General features: G+C 39.5%; 1 protein-coding gene across 3 annotated transcripts in view; it reads left to right on the top strand.

Annotated features, from left to right (window-relative positions):
• Positions 1 to 19,543, top strand: part of sbf2 (SET binding factor 2) — a 100,132-nt gene that overhangs the window by 36,427 nt on the left and 44,162 nt on the right. For all 3 annotated transcript variants that reach the window (XM_071488486.1, XM_071488485.1, XM_071488484.1), the window contains 9 exons: positions 3,243 to 3,380; positions 7,329 to 7,463; positions 7,931 to 8,041; positions 9,589 to 9,694; positions 14,732 to 14,864; positions 17,203 to 17,311; positions 17,693 to 17,806; positions 18,311 to 18,388; positions 18,678 to 18,791. In XM_071488486.1, the coding sequence (XP_071344587.1) occupies positions 3,243 to 3,380; positions 7,329 to 7,463; positions 7,931 to 8,041; positions 9,589 to 9,694; positions 14,732 to 14,864; positions 17,203 to 17,311; positions 17,693 to 17,806; positions 18,311 to 18,388; positions 18,678 to 18,791 (1,038 nt within the window). The remainder of the gene's footprint in view (positions 1 to 3,242; positions 3,381 to 7,328; positions 7,464 to 7,930; positions 8,042 to 9,588; positions 9,695 to 14,731; positions 14,865 to 17,202; positions 17,312 to 17,692; positions 17,807 to 18,310; positions 18,389 to 18,677; positions 18,792 to 19,543) is intronic.

Below are 19,543 nucleotides of genomic sequence, written 5' to 3'. Positions count from 1 at the left end.
CCAACTAACAACACTTTAATGAAGTAATAACACGGGTTGAACAAGGCTGTTAGTAAAGGGACTTGAACTGTGATTTCCCCCTAAAGTCAGCCGCTAACCAGCTGTAGGGATGGGTATGGTTAGGATTTTATCTTTATCTTATCCATACCCTGATTGATCCAGCTCATACTAATATTAGTTCTTTATCATTATGTGCGTAGGTGTTGGTGTGTGCATCTGTGTACCTTCAGTCTTATTAGCAGCAGACTCTGGTAAGTCATATTAGCACAGGAATGCGTTTACAACGTTTTTTAATAAAAATATCAGTATTTGCCGCCAGTCTATCAATAACATATTGCAAGTGGAAGTAATACAAAATATTCCCATATCTATATTTTATCCCATTCCTATTAAACATCAGATCTACATCAATTTTTCCTGCTGGGATTACCCTCAGAAATGTGGTGGTGTGTATTTATATCCACACTATATTGTGCTGTACTGGATCGCAAATGACATTTTTTCAAGTTAAATGTTTACACACAACTATGCATAGTTAAACTTGACAAACAATATATGCAGAAAGCTCTGCAGTCCTTCAGAGGTTTCCCTGCCTTTGCAGAAGTTTAAAAAAAGCAGGACAGATTCTGAAATCAAGACACTTTCAAATTGTTTAAATTATGAGAGCACCTTTGTGTAGGATGCATTATTAGTTGTTGAAGACTCATAAAGTCATAATGAGAGTCGTAATTGGATAAAGTTTCTTGAAAATATGTTTAAAGCTTGTGTAATATACCTCATGTTTTAATAAAAATACAATAGGCGAAGAATAGAGTTTTAAATTGAGTTTTGTCTTATTCATTTCCTTGAACTTGCCCCTTTGTAACGTCCTTATTCTATCCAGCTACAACATAAGCTAGATGATCATTCATCTTTTGGTTATACATCAGTAAGTTGTGTCTACAATGATGTCAGTACTCTGTCTGGATGCAATGGCCCCTGAATTAAGTAAAGTTTTCTAAACACTGAGCTCCCTAAAGTGTCTTTGAACCTGCGCCAGCCTTCGAGTGTCTCTCTGCAGACCTACAGGCGAGATAAGGGCTTAAAGGAAACACTGATTTAATAACAGGGAAGTCAATGAATCCTCTCACCATTGCACCTCCATGTGTTATCTGCATGTCGCTCTCCCTTAAAGTTAGTCCCTCTCTCACACATGCATACACTGTAATGGACACACTCACACAGAACAGGATGTTATATCTCCTATGATCTTCTGAGCTATGCAGGCCCAAAGGTGTTTATCTCTTTTTTGACAACAATGAATGGCATAGTTGGAATAGTTTAGGACAGGATCACAGTTATCCCCCTCTTGTCCTTGGGTCTTGTCTGGCCTGGCATGCACATACACACACATACACACACATACACACACACGCAAACACATTCCCCTCACCACAATGCAGGTTTAACAGATTTCCTGCAAGCTATTGTATCTGCTGGAAGACGGTGGCATCCTGGTCCAATCTTCTACGTCGAACAAGCCAAATCCTTCCTCCCCCTTCTCCTCTCTTCCTCTCTTAATCTGCTTTCCTCTCTCTCTCTTTCTGTCTCCTTTTCTTCATCAACTCCCTCTTTTCCTTCTCTATTCCTCTTCTTCCTCTGTCTCAGATACATTACCTTGCCAGTATATTTTTCTTTTGCTGTACACAGATCTATCCATCCATCAGTCCATCTGTTTTTGCCCTCACCCACCCCTCCTTTACCCGCCCCTCCTCTCTTCCTCCATGTGTCTGTTGATCCCTTCTGTAACCCCTGAGGAGCAGTCTAAACACCGCTTTTAGAGCCAGGCCAGTTGGGCCTCCAGGAAAAACAGAGAGACCAGACACAAACACAGGACTCTCTGACCAAATGCCCACCTGCATCCCATAGTTTGGCCCTCTCCTCTTCTTTGTGCCACTCTCACTTTCAAATAATAATATATCCATTTCCCCATACCTATCATTAACCCCTTTTTTTCTTGCTTTGACATGGCAGTTTTTCATTGTGCTTTATGAATCCGTCTTACAGTGAGTGGTTTTATTGGTTTGTAAGATCAAGTGTTTATGTGAAAGCAACATTTTCATTGTGTTGGTGCATAAGGACAAAATATATGAAAATAAAGTCTCCATTTATAAAATTAATTTGCAAATTAATTACTATATGCATAATAAGTATATTAGTATATGTCTAACAACACTATCAGAAAAAAGCTTGTTTTTTTCAACACCCGCAGATGTTTTGTGTCAGGACTGGTTATGACTCACACTGCTGCTTTGAGACCTAAAACCTGTTTAAGATGATTTTTATTATGGTAACAGTTGTTCTGAGTTTCTGTGCCCACAATTCGCTAAAAATGGCTCAGTTTTGTCATGCATCAAAAATTGTTGATTTGTGTTACTCTTAAATCCTCAATAAACAGTGTTTGGAAATATAAATAATAATTTATTCCAGGAAGATTTTGGAAGAACTTGACTTCATGGAGAGTCATACTTGAGAATACAAGTCTGCTTTACTAACTCGTATCCAAAGCTCAACCAGTAAGTTTGAGACTGGGTCTGTTATCCAGATAGTTAGAATTTAAACAAATCTCTGTTTACAGTGATCTCTTTTTCTAACATACAGTATATTGTTTTCTTAGTTGGTGATTGATACAATCCAATTGATGGTAATATATATAAATATTTGATATCAGTGTCAGTTTTAACCTTAAATTTATCTAATGTGTTGTAGCACAGTTGGCTGGTATGCTGCTTTGTTTCTCAGCTTGTGGGTATTTTTCCATTTTTCCATCTCATTTAAGATGCTTCCTTTTTATGATCAGAGGGTTAGTGAGCAGTTTGGTCTGACACCTTTGCTGATGATTTCATCAGCAAAGGAAGATAAATACTGAACATGCCACTTCCCGCTCTGATGATGAGATGTAATTACTGCACTGAAACAGGACATCCTGACTATGCTCTCTATGGGAGCATTAGGATTAGACAAGCTACGGTAATATGTTGATGCCCTGTCCATTTAAGGTTTAAATAAGTTTCCAGCAGAGAATCTCGGAGGACAATTGATCTTTTAACAATGTCAAATCTTTTGTGTTTGAAATGATCAGAGCTTAAACGTCTTGTTGCTGCTTCAGTCACTGAAACACTCTTTATATCTGACCATGTTGTGTGACTTGTGTGAATATCCTCCATTTTCATATGATGGTATGTTATTGAATGTCTTTTCAGTTCTGCCAGCCTGGAGGTTGGAGGCTGTCCAGGGATAGGAAAGCACCCACCTTCTTCACCGTCGTGCTGACAGATATTGATTCAGACCGACACTTCTGCTCCTGCCTCACTTTCTATGAGGCCGAGGTCAATCTGCAGGTAAGACTGCAACACACCCACGCACACATACATGTACTACAAAGACCCAACAGTTCCCCACCAGCAAGCACTTGACGACAGTGGTAAGGAAAAACTCCCTTTACATGCCAGGACTGAGCTATCCTTTAACATCAACAGCTGTTTTCATTCATGCATTGATTGATTTGTTTATTCTCTCTAACAGCTTGATCTTTTTCATGATCAGAGGTCGTTCTAGCCTATCCCAGAATCCACTGGGGTGTTAGTCCTCCATCAAAGGGACCTTAATAACCAATGATACTTTAGAGTCTCCATTCCCCATACTCTACAGCTGTTTTAGGACTGCTGGAGTAAACAGGAGTACCAAGTGAAAAGAATACATATACATATATGTATACATATGAATAATGTGAACTATACTTGAAAATGACAAACCCCATGTAACTGAGGCAGCAGTGCTAACCACTGAGCCACCATACTAGCCCTATCAATCCTGATATAGTGAAATCTGTTATCATAAATCACTTTGTCACTCCATTAAACAACTTTGCATCACATCCCTGTTGAGCTTCTCATCCTCCTTATAAGGCTCTTTATAAGACTATCACAGTGATGATCCTCAGTTTCATGGAATCTTGTATTAAACATGAGGTCACATTCATCCTCATGTGTCTCTCATGACTCTTAGAGGCCATCGGGGATATCTCAGTCGACTAATGTGATGGTTCTCATTTTCTGTTTTCCACTTTGGGCTTATTGTTTAGTTTTTTTACTGTCTTTGGCACTGTTTAAACTTTTAGGAATGTCTGTCGCGTGGTAGAAAACAAAAGCCTGCTTGGATCCAGTCTAATAAACTGTGAGCTTGCTGAGGGATGCTGTTGTAAGAGAGAGGATGGACCTGTGCTCCCCTCTAGCGCGTTTCATTTCATTTACTCATGCATACAAGATTGTGTTTGATTATAGATTAGGGGTCACAGCACAAATGTTCAAAACTCCCATAAATTATTGATTACAACAGAATTGTTTCAACAGGATCATTTTTGTACTCATGAATGATCTTGTTAATGTCCCCCTTTGCCAAAAGCCCACAGAATACCAGGGTAATTGTTTCATTGTGTTTGACTTTGTTAGAGGCCTTAAATGACTCTGGTCACTCTGCCCACTGTGACTTCACATCCTTTCACATGTGGAAGGCAGTTTTCAATCACATTCCTGTTAGATCAGAAAACGTTTTTTAAGTTGAGATGAAATCCTGTTGTTTTACAAGAAAATGTGTCAGTTTTCATCACTGTAAGAGTCACTTTGGTGGAATTTTTAGAATCAACACAAGTAGTAGTCAAGTAGTTCATCCTTTTCTCATTAGTTTACTTTTCTGCTTGTTGTGTGAAGCGGGCTCTAATTACACAAACATTCCTGTGTTCAATAACTGGGCACATTTTTCCACACTGGTTCCAAAGTATCAGAGGAGGGTGGATTTAGGGCAAATTTCCACATCAAAGGGAGAAAAACAGCAAAAATAGCCCAGTTGTTGACTGTTATAGGTCCCTTTGGAGGAGTCTAACAGACTTTATTCTCATTACTTGTAACTGGTTGGTGAAATCCCTCAACTGGAAATATGCTGTTTTCTGCCCTCACACACTGGCTCTGTGGAGGAAATAGGAATTGCTATTAACAACGAATTTAGACTTGATTATTGTCTCTTTACTGCTATCTGGGCACTGGCTAGGCTGTTAGTTAAGGGCAGAACTTTTTTCCCCCACAAACACTCCATATGCAATGTTTATCCTAGGTCTGCAGGACAGAATAAGCTATAACAACATTACTTTTACAACAGAAGTGTAGTGCAGTTGTTTCATCAAAAAATGTGCCAGAAATAGTTGAGGCTTAATAGAAAGGTGCTTCCACATGCAATATTATACATAGCCTGATCTTATTTTATTTAACTTCACTCAAATCACATTCATCACTGGTTAAAAAAGACTGAAACTATACTTTCAGTCAGAAGCAGGAAGTTGTCGAAAATAAAGTGAGTACAACATGTTTCAGAGTTTCATTTGTGGCCATTTATGTTAATTCACAGGACTATACTGTCCTGTGAGTGTTCCATTTTTGAAAAGGAGGTAAATTCTGGTTTATAAAATGCGAGGCTGCAGCAGTTTCTCAGTAGGGTTGTGTTCTGCATGAGTATTAAAAAAAGAATTTTATTTTGCTTTTTACCACACTATCTAAAATAGCTTACAGTAATTGAAATGTTTGTGTATGTTAAAAAAAACGCTTGACCCAGGCACACTGACCCTTTGCGTATGTTACAGACTATATTGTGAAGATTGAACCTATAAACCTTTGACTTTGACAGATTCTCCAACCAAAGCACAACGTTACCTTTTTTTAGGTCAGCCTTGTGTTAATTATTAGATGAGGCTATATTTGGCCTCGTCCAGACATCATGGTCCCGCAAAATAAACACGCATTCCTGGATTCAGTGTATGGCATTGAAGATCTTCTTGAAACGTGAGGGTGTTTTAACAATCTTTACTCTCTAAACTGACATCCTTATCTATTCAGTCAGATTCCGGGGAGAGTCCAGACAGGCGGCAGAGGAATGTATTTTGTCTAATAATTGAACCAAATCCTAAGAATAATGGTGAAATGTAACCCCCATCTGAATGGGATATTTTGATCCCATACTCCTTGGTCCCAAGATACTGAAAAACTTATGGCATGTTTTCACTGCCTGGAGAAATATACCACATTGTGATAAGGGCTTTAGTTAGGAATGAACACTAAGAGGTTGGTGTATTGGTGTTCTGACGGAACTCAGGGATCCACAATAGAGACTCTTAGAACCAGATTGAGACTAACTTGTATGAGCCTGTTATAATTTTGGTTAAAGGTAGATAATATGTTTGATTATGGCAAAAGTAATTTTATACTTTTGAACTGTTCACTTACACTACCTCCTGTCAATACATATCTGAATGCAATTCTCTTTGTTAGGGCAGTTGTTATGCTCTTTCCACTTCATTCTTATTTCTAATGTTATTTACAGCAATTTCCATTACAAATACTTAGTTTAGGAATGCATTAAAAAACTGAAACTTATTCAGGGTAGAAGCAGTTTAAGATATGTTGTGACCAACAATAAAGAATGATGTTTTAATGGCTAAGTTTGTCTAACTGTAAATGATATCTCTTGCTAAACATAATAAATACTAAACATTGTGCAGCTATTAGCATGTCTGGTATTCACTGGTCACTAATACCTATGATGTTTTACATTTGTTGTGTTAGTATGGGACTCTGACAGGGAAGCAGTATTTATCTCTTAAACTCATCTCGGCTCCTCTCTAAGCAAATGCACTCACATGATCTTTGTCTGCAGGCGAGCTCTTTTATTAACCTCATTGTAATTTTATTAAATCCGTTGTGTTCATTCATTGGCTCCAGTGGGAGGAGCAACTGTCCTGAAAAGAGACAGATTAGGAAAGGAGATAATTGATAGTCCAAACTTTCATAAATGCATGTCTCCTCTCTGGAGACAAAGGAGGATTTTTAAGATTTTCAGGGGCTGACTTGCTGACTTTGTCTGAGTTTAAAGTGCCTGTTTTTATTTTGTAGAAGAAATACAATTAAAAAGCCTGTTTTGAGACCCAACCCTCAAGTGAAAATGCAAAATGTAAGGTTAGAAGTTGAATTGCCATCTAAATTTCAACATACATTACCACCAAACGCTCTTAATGTTGAGGAACGTCAGTTATTTTTCTCTTGAAAATGTGCAAATAACACATGTGATGTATAACACATGCCAGACACGTACTGGGCAGACTGAGTTTGAAGCACATGATGTATTCAGAAGCTAAACCAGGAGCTCAGTGGTGCTGGCATGCTCTACAGTACAGTTCAAGGCCTATAGTCCATGGCACTGTGTTGAACTCCACACTGAAATAGTTTCTTTTTTCGATGTTTCAGGGATCAAAGAGTATTGAGGCTGATGGAGATGAAGATGAGGAGGCAGAGGAGGATGGCCTGATCCAGCCAGCTCAAGTGTTTGCACCAAAAAGTCTCATTCTCGTGTCCAGGCTGGATTACCCCGAGATATTCCGGGTACTAAGACAAAATATGATTAAATCTTGATTTAAAAATATTTTTCTGTCTTTTTTATAAGGAATACTCAGAAGTTTTTTTAGATCAGTGCTTTTATCTTGCACTTCTGAGATGATGCTAATCTGATTTGCACTGTCTGCAAAACAGGCCTGAGTTTGCTCAAGCCTAAGCACACGACTCATTAAAATGAATGAGATATAAATATGAACAGACGTAAGTCAATCATAGTTCCTTTAGACTCATGGTCATGCTCTGCTGTTACCAGGAGCTATTAGAATAAACTGGGCTATAAAACTTTACCTCAATGTCACTGACTAATCAAACTTGTCATTCTTGTCTTATGGCACAGAAAGTGTAAATGCAGATGATGATCAACAACGAGCTGCAATATTGATGTCTATAAAGAGTAGTTATCCTCCTTATTTTTCCATGTGTGATGTCTTGTATTTCACTTGTTGTCCTTCCAGGGGTGCTTGGGTCTGATCTACACAGTGTACATCGATAGCCTGAGTTTCCCTTTAGAGGGTCTGGTGGCCAACCTCTTTACATTCCAGGTTCCTATCGCAGGTGGATCGCAGGTAAGTCTTAACTGAGGCAAAGTATCACAAAGTACTGCAGTCTGCAAGACATGTCACTGTTCTGCTACTGACCCTGCTCCTCACAGGGGTCCAGAGAGGAGCTAGAAATGGTTAATGTCAATCCTGTTCCACTGTGAAGCAGTGATTGTTTGTGGAGGTGATGGGTGAGGCTCAATGGTGCAGCTACTAAAATGATTTATGTTTGCTGTGCAGCCAGTCAGAAATATTGTGTTAAGATGGTGCCAGAGATTGTTATCCAGCCACAGGCAGTAATTTTCTAATACATATATGTCATTTTTTTTCCATCATGTTACTCGGAGCAAAATACCTCAGTCTAGAGTGGGGTAAAGGACAGCAGAGCTCTTAAACTGCATTTATAGAAGGAATATATTTTAAATGTCAGTGCATTAAGATTCTTCATAAAAAAAAATAAAAAAATTGGTTGCTGCAGTTGGTGGCCAAGTGTCAGAAGGTGAGGCTATTAATGCAGTGAACTAGACAATAGTTTACTTATTTTCACCTTTGAAGATAAAACCTACTCTGTGTTTACTGCGTCCACTGGCGAGAAATCTTCATCACAGAGGTAAAAATAAGATTTAAACTGCATTTATAGAAGGAATATATTTTAAATGTCAGTGCATTAAGATTCTTCATAAAAAAAAATAAAAAAAATTGGTTGCTGCAGTTGGTGGCCAAGTGTCAGAAGGTGAGGCTATTAATGCAGTGAACTAGACAATAGTTTACTTATTTTCACCTTTGAAGATAAAACCTACTCTGTGTTTACTGCAGCCACTGGCGAGAAATCTTCATGAGAGAGGTAAAAATAAGATTTGAAAAAATGTTTTAAAAGGTGGGTAATGAGGTATAAGAGGGAAGAATTTGGCCTGATTCCTTTTCCCTCGCACAACAACACTTAAAATCCCAAGTCTTCATATCTGCCTTTAGGGAGAACCTCATAAGTTGACCAGACTCATCTGTCAAAACAGCACCTAGTTAAACATACATGTATGTCAAGAATTGTATGAATGAGACCTTGTGACACCTTTGATATTTCACATGACCTAAGGACTTGTCTTTTTTTCTACATCTTAACTCTACCAGACACTTTTCACTTCTCAGCACTCTATAATCTGAAACACAAACCATTCAAGACTTGATATTCAAAGTACAATTATTGTATCACTAAGTTGACTTGACTAATCGGTAAATGGGCATTTGAGCAGCAGACACACTATCAAAATGGGTTTTTTATATTTTTTAATGCAAGGATGTTTTAAAGGTGATGTTTCTGCAGCTATGTACTGTACCAGTTATATTTTGGTGAACATCTAATGAGCTTTTGTTTGCTCAATGAGAAGTAAACTCATTTAAATGGCTTATTCAGTCCTGCAGCCGCAGTATTTGATACAGCCCCAGTATACTTGGCCATAAATCTAAATGAATCACTGTCAGTTGCAGTCGTAAGTGCTTGACCCTGTAGACGTTATGTACATAGAAATTTTCCATGGCTGTTTTCTGACCTTTACTGTGTTTATTTTTCTTTACAGAAGCTGTTTAGCCTTGGAGCAGGAGACCGCCAGCTTATCCAGACGCCTCTGAACGACACATTACCGGTCACATGCAAGAGTGTTGCTCTGCTTTTTCAGCAGCTGGGTAGGTCACCCACTTTGGTAACTGCTGACTAGTAATGATGGGGCAAGAGGGGAAATGAGTCAGGACAGACCTTGGTAGGGACTGTATTACCATATATCCACAACCGCACTATGTAGTGTCATTTATTTGTTATTGATATGAATCATGGTACATGATTGAATGATTAATGAATGGTTTCCTGCTGCAGGTTGTAATGTCTACACAATACTCCCTTTTTGGTTTTAAGACATTTTTTGTGTTGTTGGTTGTTATAATCTGATTGGCATCATCCTCTTAGTTGATTTTTGAAGAAGCAGCTTACTGTGTGTGTGACATATTTTACGTTCAGTCTTGAACCAGGTATTTGGAGGCCTCATTCTACTTTCCTAATTACGTGGTGATTAAACTACAGTACTGTAGGACTTTTACAGTCAGGAGGCTTTTGCAGTGACCCATGAAGAACTTGGATTAAGCGGTTTTCACTGTGTTCCATCAGTGTTTCTGCACATGATGAAAATTTGATGCAGTTTGATGGTTTCACGTTTGCACAATGCGTTCAGACAACTGGAAGGGATTTATGCAGTCAATACGTGCTTTGTTAAAGACACATTCCTGATTCACCATGACTCACATTGTACATACACTTTCTTCAGCCGTTGACAATAAAGGTTTGGCATAAATCATGAACGGAGCCATTGTTCATTATATTTTTAGACTTTTTTAGGTCATTCTAGATAAATCAGGTTTAGTTCACTTTCTGCAACCCTAGGCAAGATGAGAGTGATATTTAATATAATTTACCTGAAATTTGATTTGTAATGGAAAGTTGGCCCTCATTTAGCCTTGTTTGATTAGAAGAATGTGCTTCAAAATAGAGTGGATTTTATTTCCTGAGTGTATTAACACCATCTTCTTTTTGTTTGGACAAAGTGGAGAACAGGCACATGGGGGTACTTCACTGATACACATGTGATCAGGGTCATGTGGAAGTCAAGCATTTGTCGCCAATCTGGGATCTGAATACTCAAAACAAAACAATCTTGACATAATATCCAGAGATGGTCTGTGAGTCTTCATAAGCCGGTTTCCATTAATCAGTACAGTACATTATGCGAACAGCACTGCATGATAAGTGTTAAGTGTTGTTGTGCTCAAGTTTGACTTGCTTTAATCATTGCCAGGTCATCTGAGGTCAGGGTATCATGACAGCATAGTCACTCTTGTATGATGCTGTGGTTAAACTGTTGCAGGGTGTCACAGACAGGTGACACAGTACTGATGCTGGTTTGTTGTGTTTTTTTTTGTTTGTTTTTGTTTTTTTTCCCAAAGGTTCGGACAGGGGCAACAAAAGACTGGAAAAGTTGTGTCATGCTAAAAAAACACCTGGTTGAATATTTCATAACTAATATGATTAAGATGATTGGGCAACTACGTGGGCAAATAGTGCAACAATTTAAAAATAAAGTTCCTCAATGTAAAATAGCAAAGAATTTAGGAATTTCAGCATTTATAGTTCATAATATCATTAGAAGATTAAGAAAATCCAGAGAAATCTCTGTGTGCAAAGGACAAGGCCAAAAACCAATATTAGATGGCCATGATCTTTGGGTCCTCAGGCAGCGCTGCATTAAAAACAGACACGATTCTATAGTCGAAATCTGCATTGGCTCAGGAACACTTCTGAAAACCATTGCCTGTGAACAAAGTTAATTGCTTCATCGACAAATGCAGGTTGAAACTCTACCATGCAAAGAGAAAACCATATCTAAACATGATCCAGAAACATTGCCGACTTCTCTGGGCCCGAGCTCATTTAAGATTTGGTCTGAGGCGAAACAGAAAACTGTCGTATGGTCTGACGTATCAAAAATTCAAATTCTTTTTGGAAATCGTGGGCGCTGTGTCGTCTGGGCTACAGAGGAGAGGGACCATCCATCTTATTATCAGCGCACAGTTCAAAAGCCAGCATCCGTGATGTTATGGGGGTGCATTAGTGCCCATGGCCTGGGTAGCTTGCACATCTGGGAAGGCACCATTAATGCTGAGCGATATATACAGGTTTTGGAGCAACATATGCTGCCATCTAGACAACGTCTTTTTCAGAGAAGGCCTTGCATATTGCAGCAAGACAATGCCAAACACCATTCTGCATGTATTACAACAGCATTGCTCCACACTAGAAGAGTCCTGACGCTAAACTGGCCTTCCTGCAGTCCAGACCTGTCACCCATTGAAAACATTTGGCACATCATAAACGGAAAATACAATAAAGGAGACTCTGAACTGTCGAGCAGTTGAAGTCCTACATCAGGCAAGAATAGGACAACATTTCACTTTCAAAACTCCAGAAACTGATCTCAGTTCCCAAACATTTACAGTGTTGTTAAAAGAAGAGGTGACGCAACACAGTGGTAAACATGACTATGTCAAAACTTTTTTGAAATGTGTTGCTGGCATCAAATTCAAATTGATAATATATTTTTCATAAAACAATAAAATTTCAGCATTTCAACATTTGATATGTTGGGTTTAACAAGCATTACCTGGCATTTAAATTAGCGAGGTAAAGAGACGCTGGTATAGGCAGATTTTCTTTTTTATTTATTTATTTTTCTTTGGCTTGGCTTGGTTTTCCTCCCTATTTAGAGGCTAAGCTGTGCTAACTGTCTCCTGGTTGTAAGCCCTGATATTTTGCATACAGATATGAGAGTGGTATCATTCTTCTCATGCAGCTCTTGGCAAGCGCAAGCAAGTAATTATATTTTCCAAAGTGCTGCTCTGTTCCTTTAACAGAGATTTTATTCTTCCATCCATATGCTTAATACATGCTGCTGATGTGCAAGGGGAAAAGTATGAAGTTATATCTGTTGTCCGACCTCCTGCTGTTGTAGCAATGAGTAACAGATTGTTGTAATATAATATAATAATTGTTTCTATTGTGTAGCTGAACAAATGTCAGGAGTACCTGACTGAGAGTTAAACATAGAGAGTGAAAGTGACTGACAGACTCAGACGCTGGCAGAGTTAATCATCCTTCAGCCTGATTTCTCTGCAGGCTGACAGTAAGGTAAATATCATACATCAGCTGATCAGCAATACTCACAGAGAACAAGTGTATCGTTTCCACTTATTAGGTCACCCTTATGTCTATATAAGGACAGGCTAGTAGCTGTGCAGACAGGCAGGTCGGCAGATCACTCTGTGTGCACAGGTCACCCGAGTCACCAGAGAGGAATGTGTGTTGAACATGTCACACAGGACAGGAAGTGCATTCCCCAGGGCGAGATAAAACAGTACATCAACAGCCCTGTTGTTTGTTGTTTGTTGCCTTTGTCTCTTCTTTTGTCTGGGGCTGTTACTTTTTATATAGGGCTCGGAAATGTGTCGCTGTTTCCACAAGATAAGTAAACACCTGAACCTGAGGTGTGATTCTGAAACCTGAGCTTCAGTGGTGTGGTCACATGACCAAGGCAAACTCCTTTGCATCTCTCTCAATAGAAAAAGGTGCCATCATTTGGACACACTGTGTCGAATTAGGTGAATGAACTCAAGTCGTTTGGCTTAACAAAGCCCATTCACCTTCAAAACTCGGATTTTGTTGATGCTTGTGTTTCCTGTTTATCATTGAACTGCTCCACTCAGGCAGCCAAACATCCAGACCCAGCGCCCCCAGTGGCGCGGGTATGTCTGCCAGTGTTCCTCTCTCCTTATCACTCCAATGTGTGACGAATTGGTCTGTCAGTTGCTTGATAGGAAACAATAACAGGAACTGTAAACTTGGAATTCTTCCTGATTGTCACATAAGTATTTGAAAAATTATTTATACTGTATGAGAGTCTGTAACTTCCTTTGTTTTTCAGAGATGGGTTTTCCCATAGGTTTATATTCACTGTTTGACAGTCCCTTTTTGTTGTGAAAATGTATTATTTTTGTCTTCATGAGCCAGCAAGTAACATGGCTTAAAATGGTAGTGGACAGCCTGCAGATTATCTGCAGTAATTCTCTTAGTATTGTAGATGTTGTGTAGTTGCAATTTCTCAGCTCTTTTCTTTGAGATGACCTTTGGCAACTTTTACTCTTAATTTCTTTCACACTATACTACACTAGCTTTAGCTCGGAGTTACTGCCTGCTGTTATTTGTGCCATGCCCTATAAAATAGAGAGGCAGTGCCAGTGATAAAGACTTACTGTATTGGCATTTAAATGTATTCAATAAACAGGTGAGGCTGCAGTAGCCTGTGCAAACTAAGTAATGTTCACTTATGATGTTCTCCAGCACTGGCAGAACAAATTTCAAAATGAGGCAATAATAATACATCAATACCCAGACAGCCATAAGTAGCAATACAACCTTCTGTATTAACATTGGTATGCATGATCTGCAGCACTGCCAAAATTACAAAAAAATGTACATTTACTCATTTAGCAGATGCTTTTATCCAAAGCAACTTACAAGTGAGGGACAACACCAAAGCTTCAGGGCAGTAGGAGACCTTAGTGTAAGTACTAAGTAGATCTATTCAATAGGTGCAAGGAGATGATGATAGTCAAGATAGTTAATGAGGTCAGTGGGATTACTTGTTTTACACCGTGAGATCCATGCACAGCTTTCGGATGGTGTCAGTGAGCCATTGGTGAGGTGGGTTAGGGTGGGCAGGTTTGGTGGATAGAGATCACAGGTTATCCAGGCATGAGGTCAGTGTGGATCAGATACTCTGTGGCATCATTGACCTCTAATGAGGAAAATGTGCTAAGCGGCAGTAGACCAGAGTTGGCCATGGAGGAAAAGTGAATGGCGAACAGGTATCAAATGAAACCAGAGGTGGTGGAATAATGTGTGTTTTGTATTGTGTTTTTTGTTTTGTATTATGTGTCTTGAAGCAGTTATTGGGAATGCAAAGAACCCCCTCTTGGATATTGTTTGTTCTAATCTGTGTTTAAGTTTTGAAATGCTCCACAAATAGCAATGAATGTTTAATAAATGATCTGGAACAATATGCAAGTCATAGTCAAACCAATACCTCATTAATTTCGTTCTCTGTTGTTTTCTCGTTCCAGGAATCCAAAATGTTTTAAGCCTGTTTTGTGCTGTTCTGACAGAACACAAGGTTTTGTTCCACTCCAGCAGTTACCAGAGGCTTGGAGAGGCGTGCCGCGCCCTGGAAGCCCTCATGTTTCCCCTTAAATACAGGTAACTATGTGTTTGACCCCAGTGGAGGGACAGATCCTCATGTGACTTTCCACTAACACCTTGGCTGGTGTTATGACTTCCATAGCTTATGATCTGACTGATGCTTAACTTCACTGTATAGTGCCTTTGTGGCACAAAGAGGAAAATTAGAGGAAAATTTAGAAGTAATTTTTCTACCCAATATTACATTTTCACAAATCACTGCAAACCTCAACATGAGTTCATTAAATATGAGCATTCACACACAGGAAACTGGCGGCAACCTGCCATGCAAGACACTGATATTCTTGTTCATTGTTAGCCCAAAGATACTAAAACATGTGGCCAGTAGCTGGGGCTCTAACTATCCATCTGTACTGTTCCTGGGACTGTGCTCTTCTGGACAGAGACCTCAGATATTGTACCTGAAATCTGCTGGATCCATTCTCCCAGTTTGGGGGTCACAGATCCCAGTGCTCCAATTACCACTGGCACCACTGTTGCCTTTACTCCACACATCTTTTCTAGCTCCTCTTTCAGCCCTTGGTATTTTTTGAGCTTCTCATTTTCCTTCTTCTAGAAGTTGCTGTTCCTTGGTATTGCTACATCTATCACTACTGCCTTCATCTGTCTGTCGACCAACATGATGTCTGGTTAGTTAGCCATCACCAGTTTGTCTGTCTGGATCTGGAAGTCCCACAGGATCTTAGCTCAGAGATTTTCTCAACCACTGTAGGAGGTGTCTTACATTTTGACCTTGGGACTTCCAGTCCATGCTCGGTGCAGATGTTCCTGTACACTATGCCAGCTACTTGGTTATGACTTATACGCATATCCATATACGCTCCTTACTGCCTGCATCTTACGCTGTGCTGTTATGTGCTGAACTGTCTCAGGGGCATCTTTGCACAGCCTGTACCTGGGATCCTGTCTAGTGTGGTAAACCTCAGCCTCTATTGATCTTGTACTAAGTGCCTGTTCTTGTGCTGCCATGATCAGTGCCTCTGTGCTGTCTTTCACTCCAGCCTTTTCCAACTACTGGTAGAATTTCTTGGTATCAGCCACTTCTTCTATCTATCGGTGGTACATGCTGTGTAGGGGCTTGTCCCTCCATTACGGTTTATCCTCCTCCTCGTCATTATCAGGTTTTTGCTGCCTGAGGTATTCACTTAGCAGTTCATCTTTGGGGGCCCATCTTCCTGATGTACTCCTGGATCTTAGTTGCTTCATCCTGGGTAGTGGTCCTTAGACTCACTAGTCTTAAGCCTTCCTCGTTCCGCTTAGTGTACAGTCTCAGGGTGCTGGACTTGGGGTGAAACCATAGACTGTATATGGGTGAAACCCTCCATACATGTGAGGAGCTTCCTTGTCTTGATGTTGGTGGCTTCTATCTCCTCCTTTGGCCAGCTTATTATACCAGCGGGTATCTGATGACTGGCAGGGCGTATGTGTTGATGGCTCGGACCTTGTTGTTCCCATTCAGCCAACTTTTCAGGACCAGCCTTATTCTGCGTAGGTATTTGGCTGGTATTGGCTTAGTAGCTGTCCTGAACATCTGCAATGTGGCCTTTTGGTAGTTGCCATGTATATATATATATATATATATATACATATATATATATATATATACATATATACATATATACATATATATGTTTGTGTGTGTGTGTGCTTGCACGTGTATTATTATTATTATTATTATTATTATTATTATTATATGCACTATGCTTAAAACAACACCTTCAGTAGCAACAGGTGAATGATATTAATCCTGGTCTTGATGAGTAGCTTAGTGTTGCAGGAAGAGCTGGCTGATATAATTATATCAATATCGTGATGTGAACAGATCATCTGCACCATATGCATAGGTTAAATTTGTTTTTTCTTGTTCTGAAAGGCTTCTTTACATAAGTAGCACAAATGTCATTTTCTGACTGTTAGAGTGAAATTACCTGAGAATCCCTCTACCTCTTTGGCGGTCATTCCCTCGTTACTGATTGTGTTTCTCAACATATTATGCATATATACTCTGTGAACTATCAGTATTAAAGTAATTTTGTCCATGTCACACTGCCCTAGTTTCTGGTATTTGATGATGATGTTAAATTTCCAAAACTTGTAAATGATAACATTGCAAAATGTATGAATATTATCTGAGAGCCACGCAAGAGCCAGTTTCAATCTTTATTTCAGTTTCAATTTCGTAATAGCACTCACTCAACCACATCCCTTTCCCTGCAGGGAAGTTTATTTTAGGCTCTCAGATGCCCAGTCATCCAGTAATTCTTCCTTATTTGTCTTCCTTGTAGTATTAAACATATTCTGTGTATTAATTGGTAATGTCCTCTCATGTGTTCAGTTACCCATACATCCCTATTCTACCTTCACGGCTGCTGGAGGTCCTCAGCTCCCCAACTCCCTTCATCATTGGCGTGCACTCCATGTTTCAGAGTGAAATCCAGGATCTGGTGAGTGTAGATGTATCATGTGCATCCAGAAATCTCTATATTTGTGTGCAGAGCTTGAAGATCATAAACTGTCCTTCCAAACACCTGTGAATCATTAGCAAATCTTGGAATCTTTTATTTTATTTATTTTGATATCCTAAAAGTGATGATGCATCATGACATTTTACAATGTGTTCTTTCTACTGGAAAGTGTTCCCATAACAAGCCCTTTGGTTTCAGGAAGTTTTTACAGATGAAGATTAAGTGGTCTGCTCTCCTACAAGATATTTATTTAGCTGGGTTTGGCTGAACCTTGTCAGGCATACGTGTTGAACCTCACAGTACACACTCCAGCTGCAATCAAACAACCTCACCTGTTGGTGTTTAATGTGTGTTCACCAGTTGGATGTTATTATTGCTGACCTGGATGGAGGAACAATAAAGATCCCTGAGTGTATCCACTTGTCCTTGCTCCCTGAACCACTGTTACACCAAACGCAGACTTCTCTGTCTCTGGTAAGCACGCACACTCACACACACACACACACACACACACACACACACACACACACACACACACACACACACACACACAGATAGGTGCAAGCATACTATTCAAATACAATAAATGAAATGACAATATAGTAATATTTGAAGTGAGCAATAAAACATGAATTCATTTAAGAAGGCATCCAACTTCCAACAACTAGAACACCAACTAGACAGTAGTATGTCTTTGTTTACCATCTATGTATACCATCCTGTGTGTCCATATCCAAACACATTAATACACACATAAGGTACTTACTAAAGTAATTCTTGGATTCTTGGATTCTTATTCTGAAACATGCTCAGTGACTGCTGGTAAAATTGATGTTCTTGCTTTACTTTCTTAATTAAGTCATATGAAACTTTCTAATTTGGCCAATTATATGGTTACTTATCATTTGCTTATGTTGCTGTTGTAGTAATTCCAAGTTTCGCTACATAAATCATTTGGAGATAAATTCTTTTTCTTAGGTTTTGCACCCTGATCTGGAGATAGCAGACAATGCGTTTCCTCCGCCTCGCACTGCACCCTCCAACCTGAAGTTGTTGGTAAGTCAGCATTGCTATTACATGCCCCACCACCACCACTTCATTCATGATCCTCGTGGCAGGGTGTTTCATTATGAGCAATGATGACCTCCTCCTCCCACATTGCCTTCATCAAAAAAAAGTACCTTATTGCAAAAAGGTTAGTGTTGGAGTAAGGGCACTAACTGACGGTAGCCTGTTACCCCCAAGACAAACAACATGTCTGTTGCTTAATTAACTGAAATTGTGGCGTGTGTGTGTGTGTGTGTGTGTGTGTGTGTGTGTGTGTGTGTGTGTGTGTGTGTTCCAGGATAAGGAGGTGAGGGCCGTCTTTCTCAGGCTGTTTGCACAACTCTTCCAGGGCTACAGGTCTTGCCTGCAGCTCATTCGCATTCATTCTGAAGCAGTAATTCATTTTCACAAGGTAAGAAAACAACATAATGGAATTCCCACTGTAGAAATTCTGATTTTGCAAAAACCTTATTTCCCGATACGTGACCTTAGGTTGCTCTTCAGCAAACACTTTGTTCTCTAAATCTGCCAAGAATGTTTTAGCCAGAGTCCAGCAATGAGTGTAGAATTACATGTAAAGACCCGACACATAAACCTGTCATGGGTGTATAAAGTGTGTGTTTGTGTGTGCATGTGTGAGTATGCATATTGTTTTAAATGTGTTGTAGAGGCCCTATGACTCTTCCGTGATGCTATCCTTTTGTTTATGCAAGCTTCGGACACAGTCCCGTAACCTTGGGCAAAGCCCGGCAATGAGCCATATGAAAAGTATTAGGTTTACATTTTTGTTTTGTGCTGGGGTTTTTGTTTGTTCATGTCTGTGGTGTCTCCATGGCAACCCCTGAGCACATCATCCTCAAAGTACCCCACATGGATCACATTATAAACAAACGCTCTGCTTAGTCGCCTGGTATCGCTTAGTGGAAGAGGCTTGAGAGAACAGTGTTTTATCTCTTCTACCCACAAGCACAAATAATTATGCATAAAGTAAATTAAATTCATTTGCATGTAGTCATCAGCAACTAGATTTATATCCCTTTTTGTACATGCTGTAGAACTTATCTGTGATTTCAACAATAAAAAAGGCCCCTGTACAGGGCTATTTTTGAAGATTTTGTAATCTTGATCTAAAAATGGCTGTGATCACTATGCTTGTTTTTCAGT

Source organism: Trachinotus anak, unplaced genomic scaffold (genome assembly GCF_046630095.1).
Source record: "Trachinotus anak isolate AG129_WGS33_773 ecotype Australia unplaced genomic scaffold, CSIRO_AGI_Tana_v1 ptg000011l, whole genome shotgun sequence".
Taxonomy (NCBI): domain Eukaryota; kingdom Metazoa; phylum Chordata; class Actinopteri; order Carangiformes; family Carangidae; genus Trachinotus; species Trachinotus anak.
The sequence above is the reverse complement of the archived record's forward strand: the minus strand, read 5'-3'. Positions and strand labels throughout refer to the sequence as shown.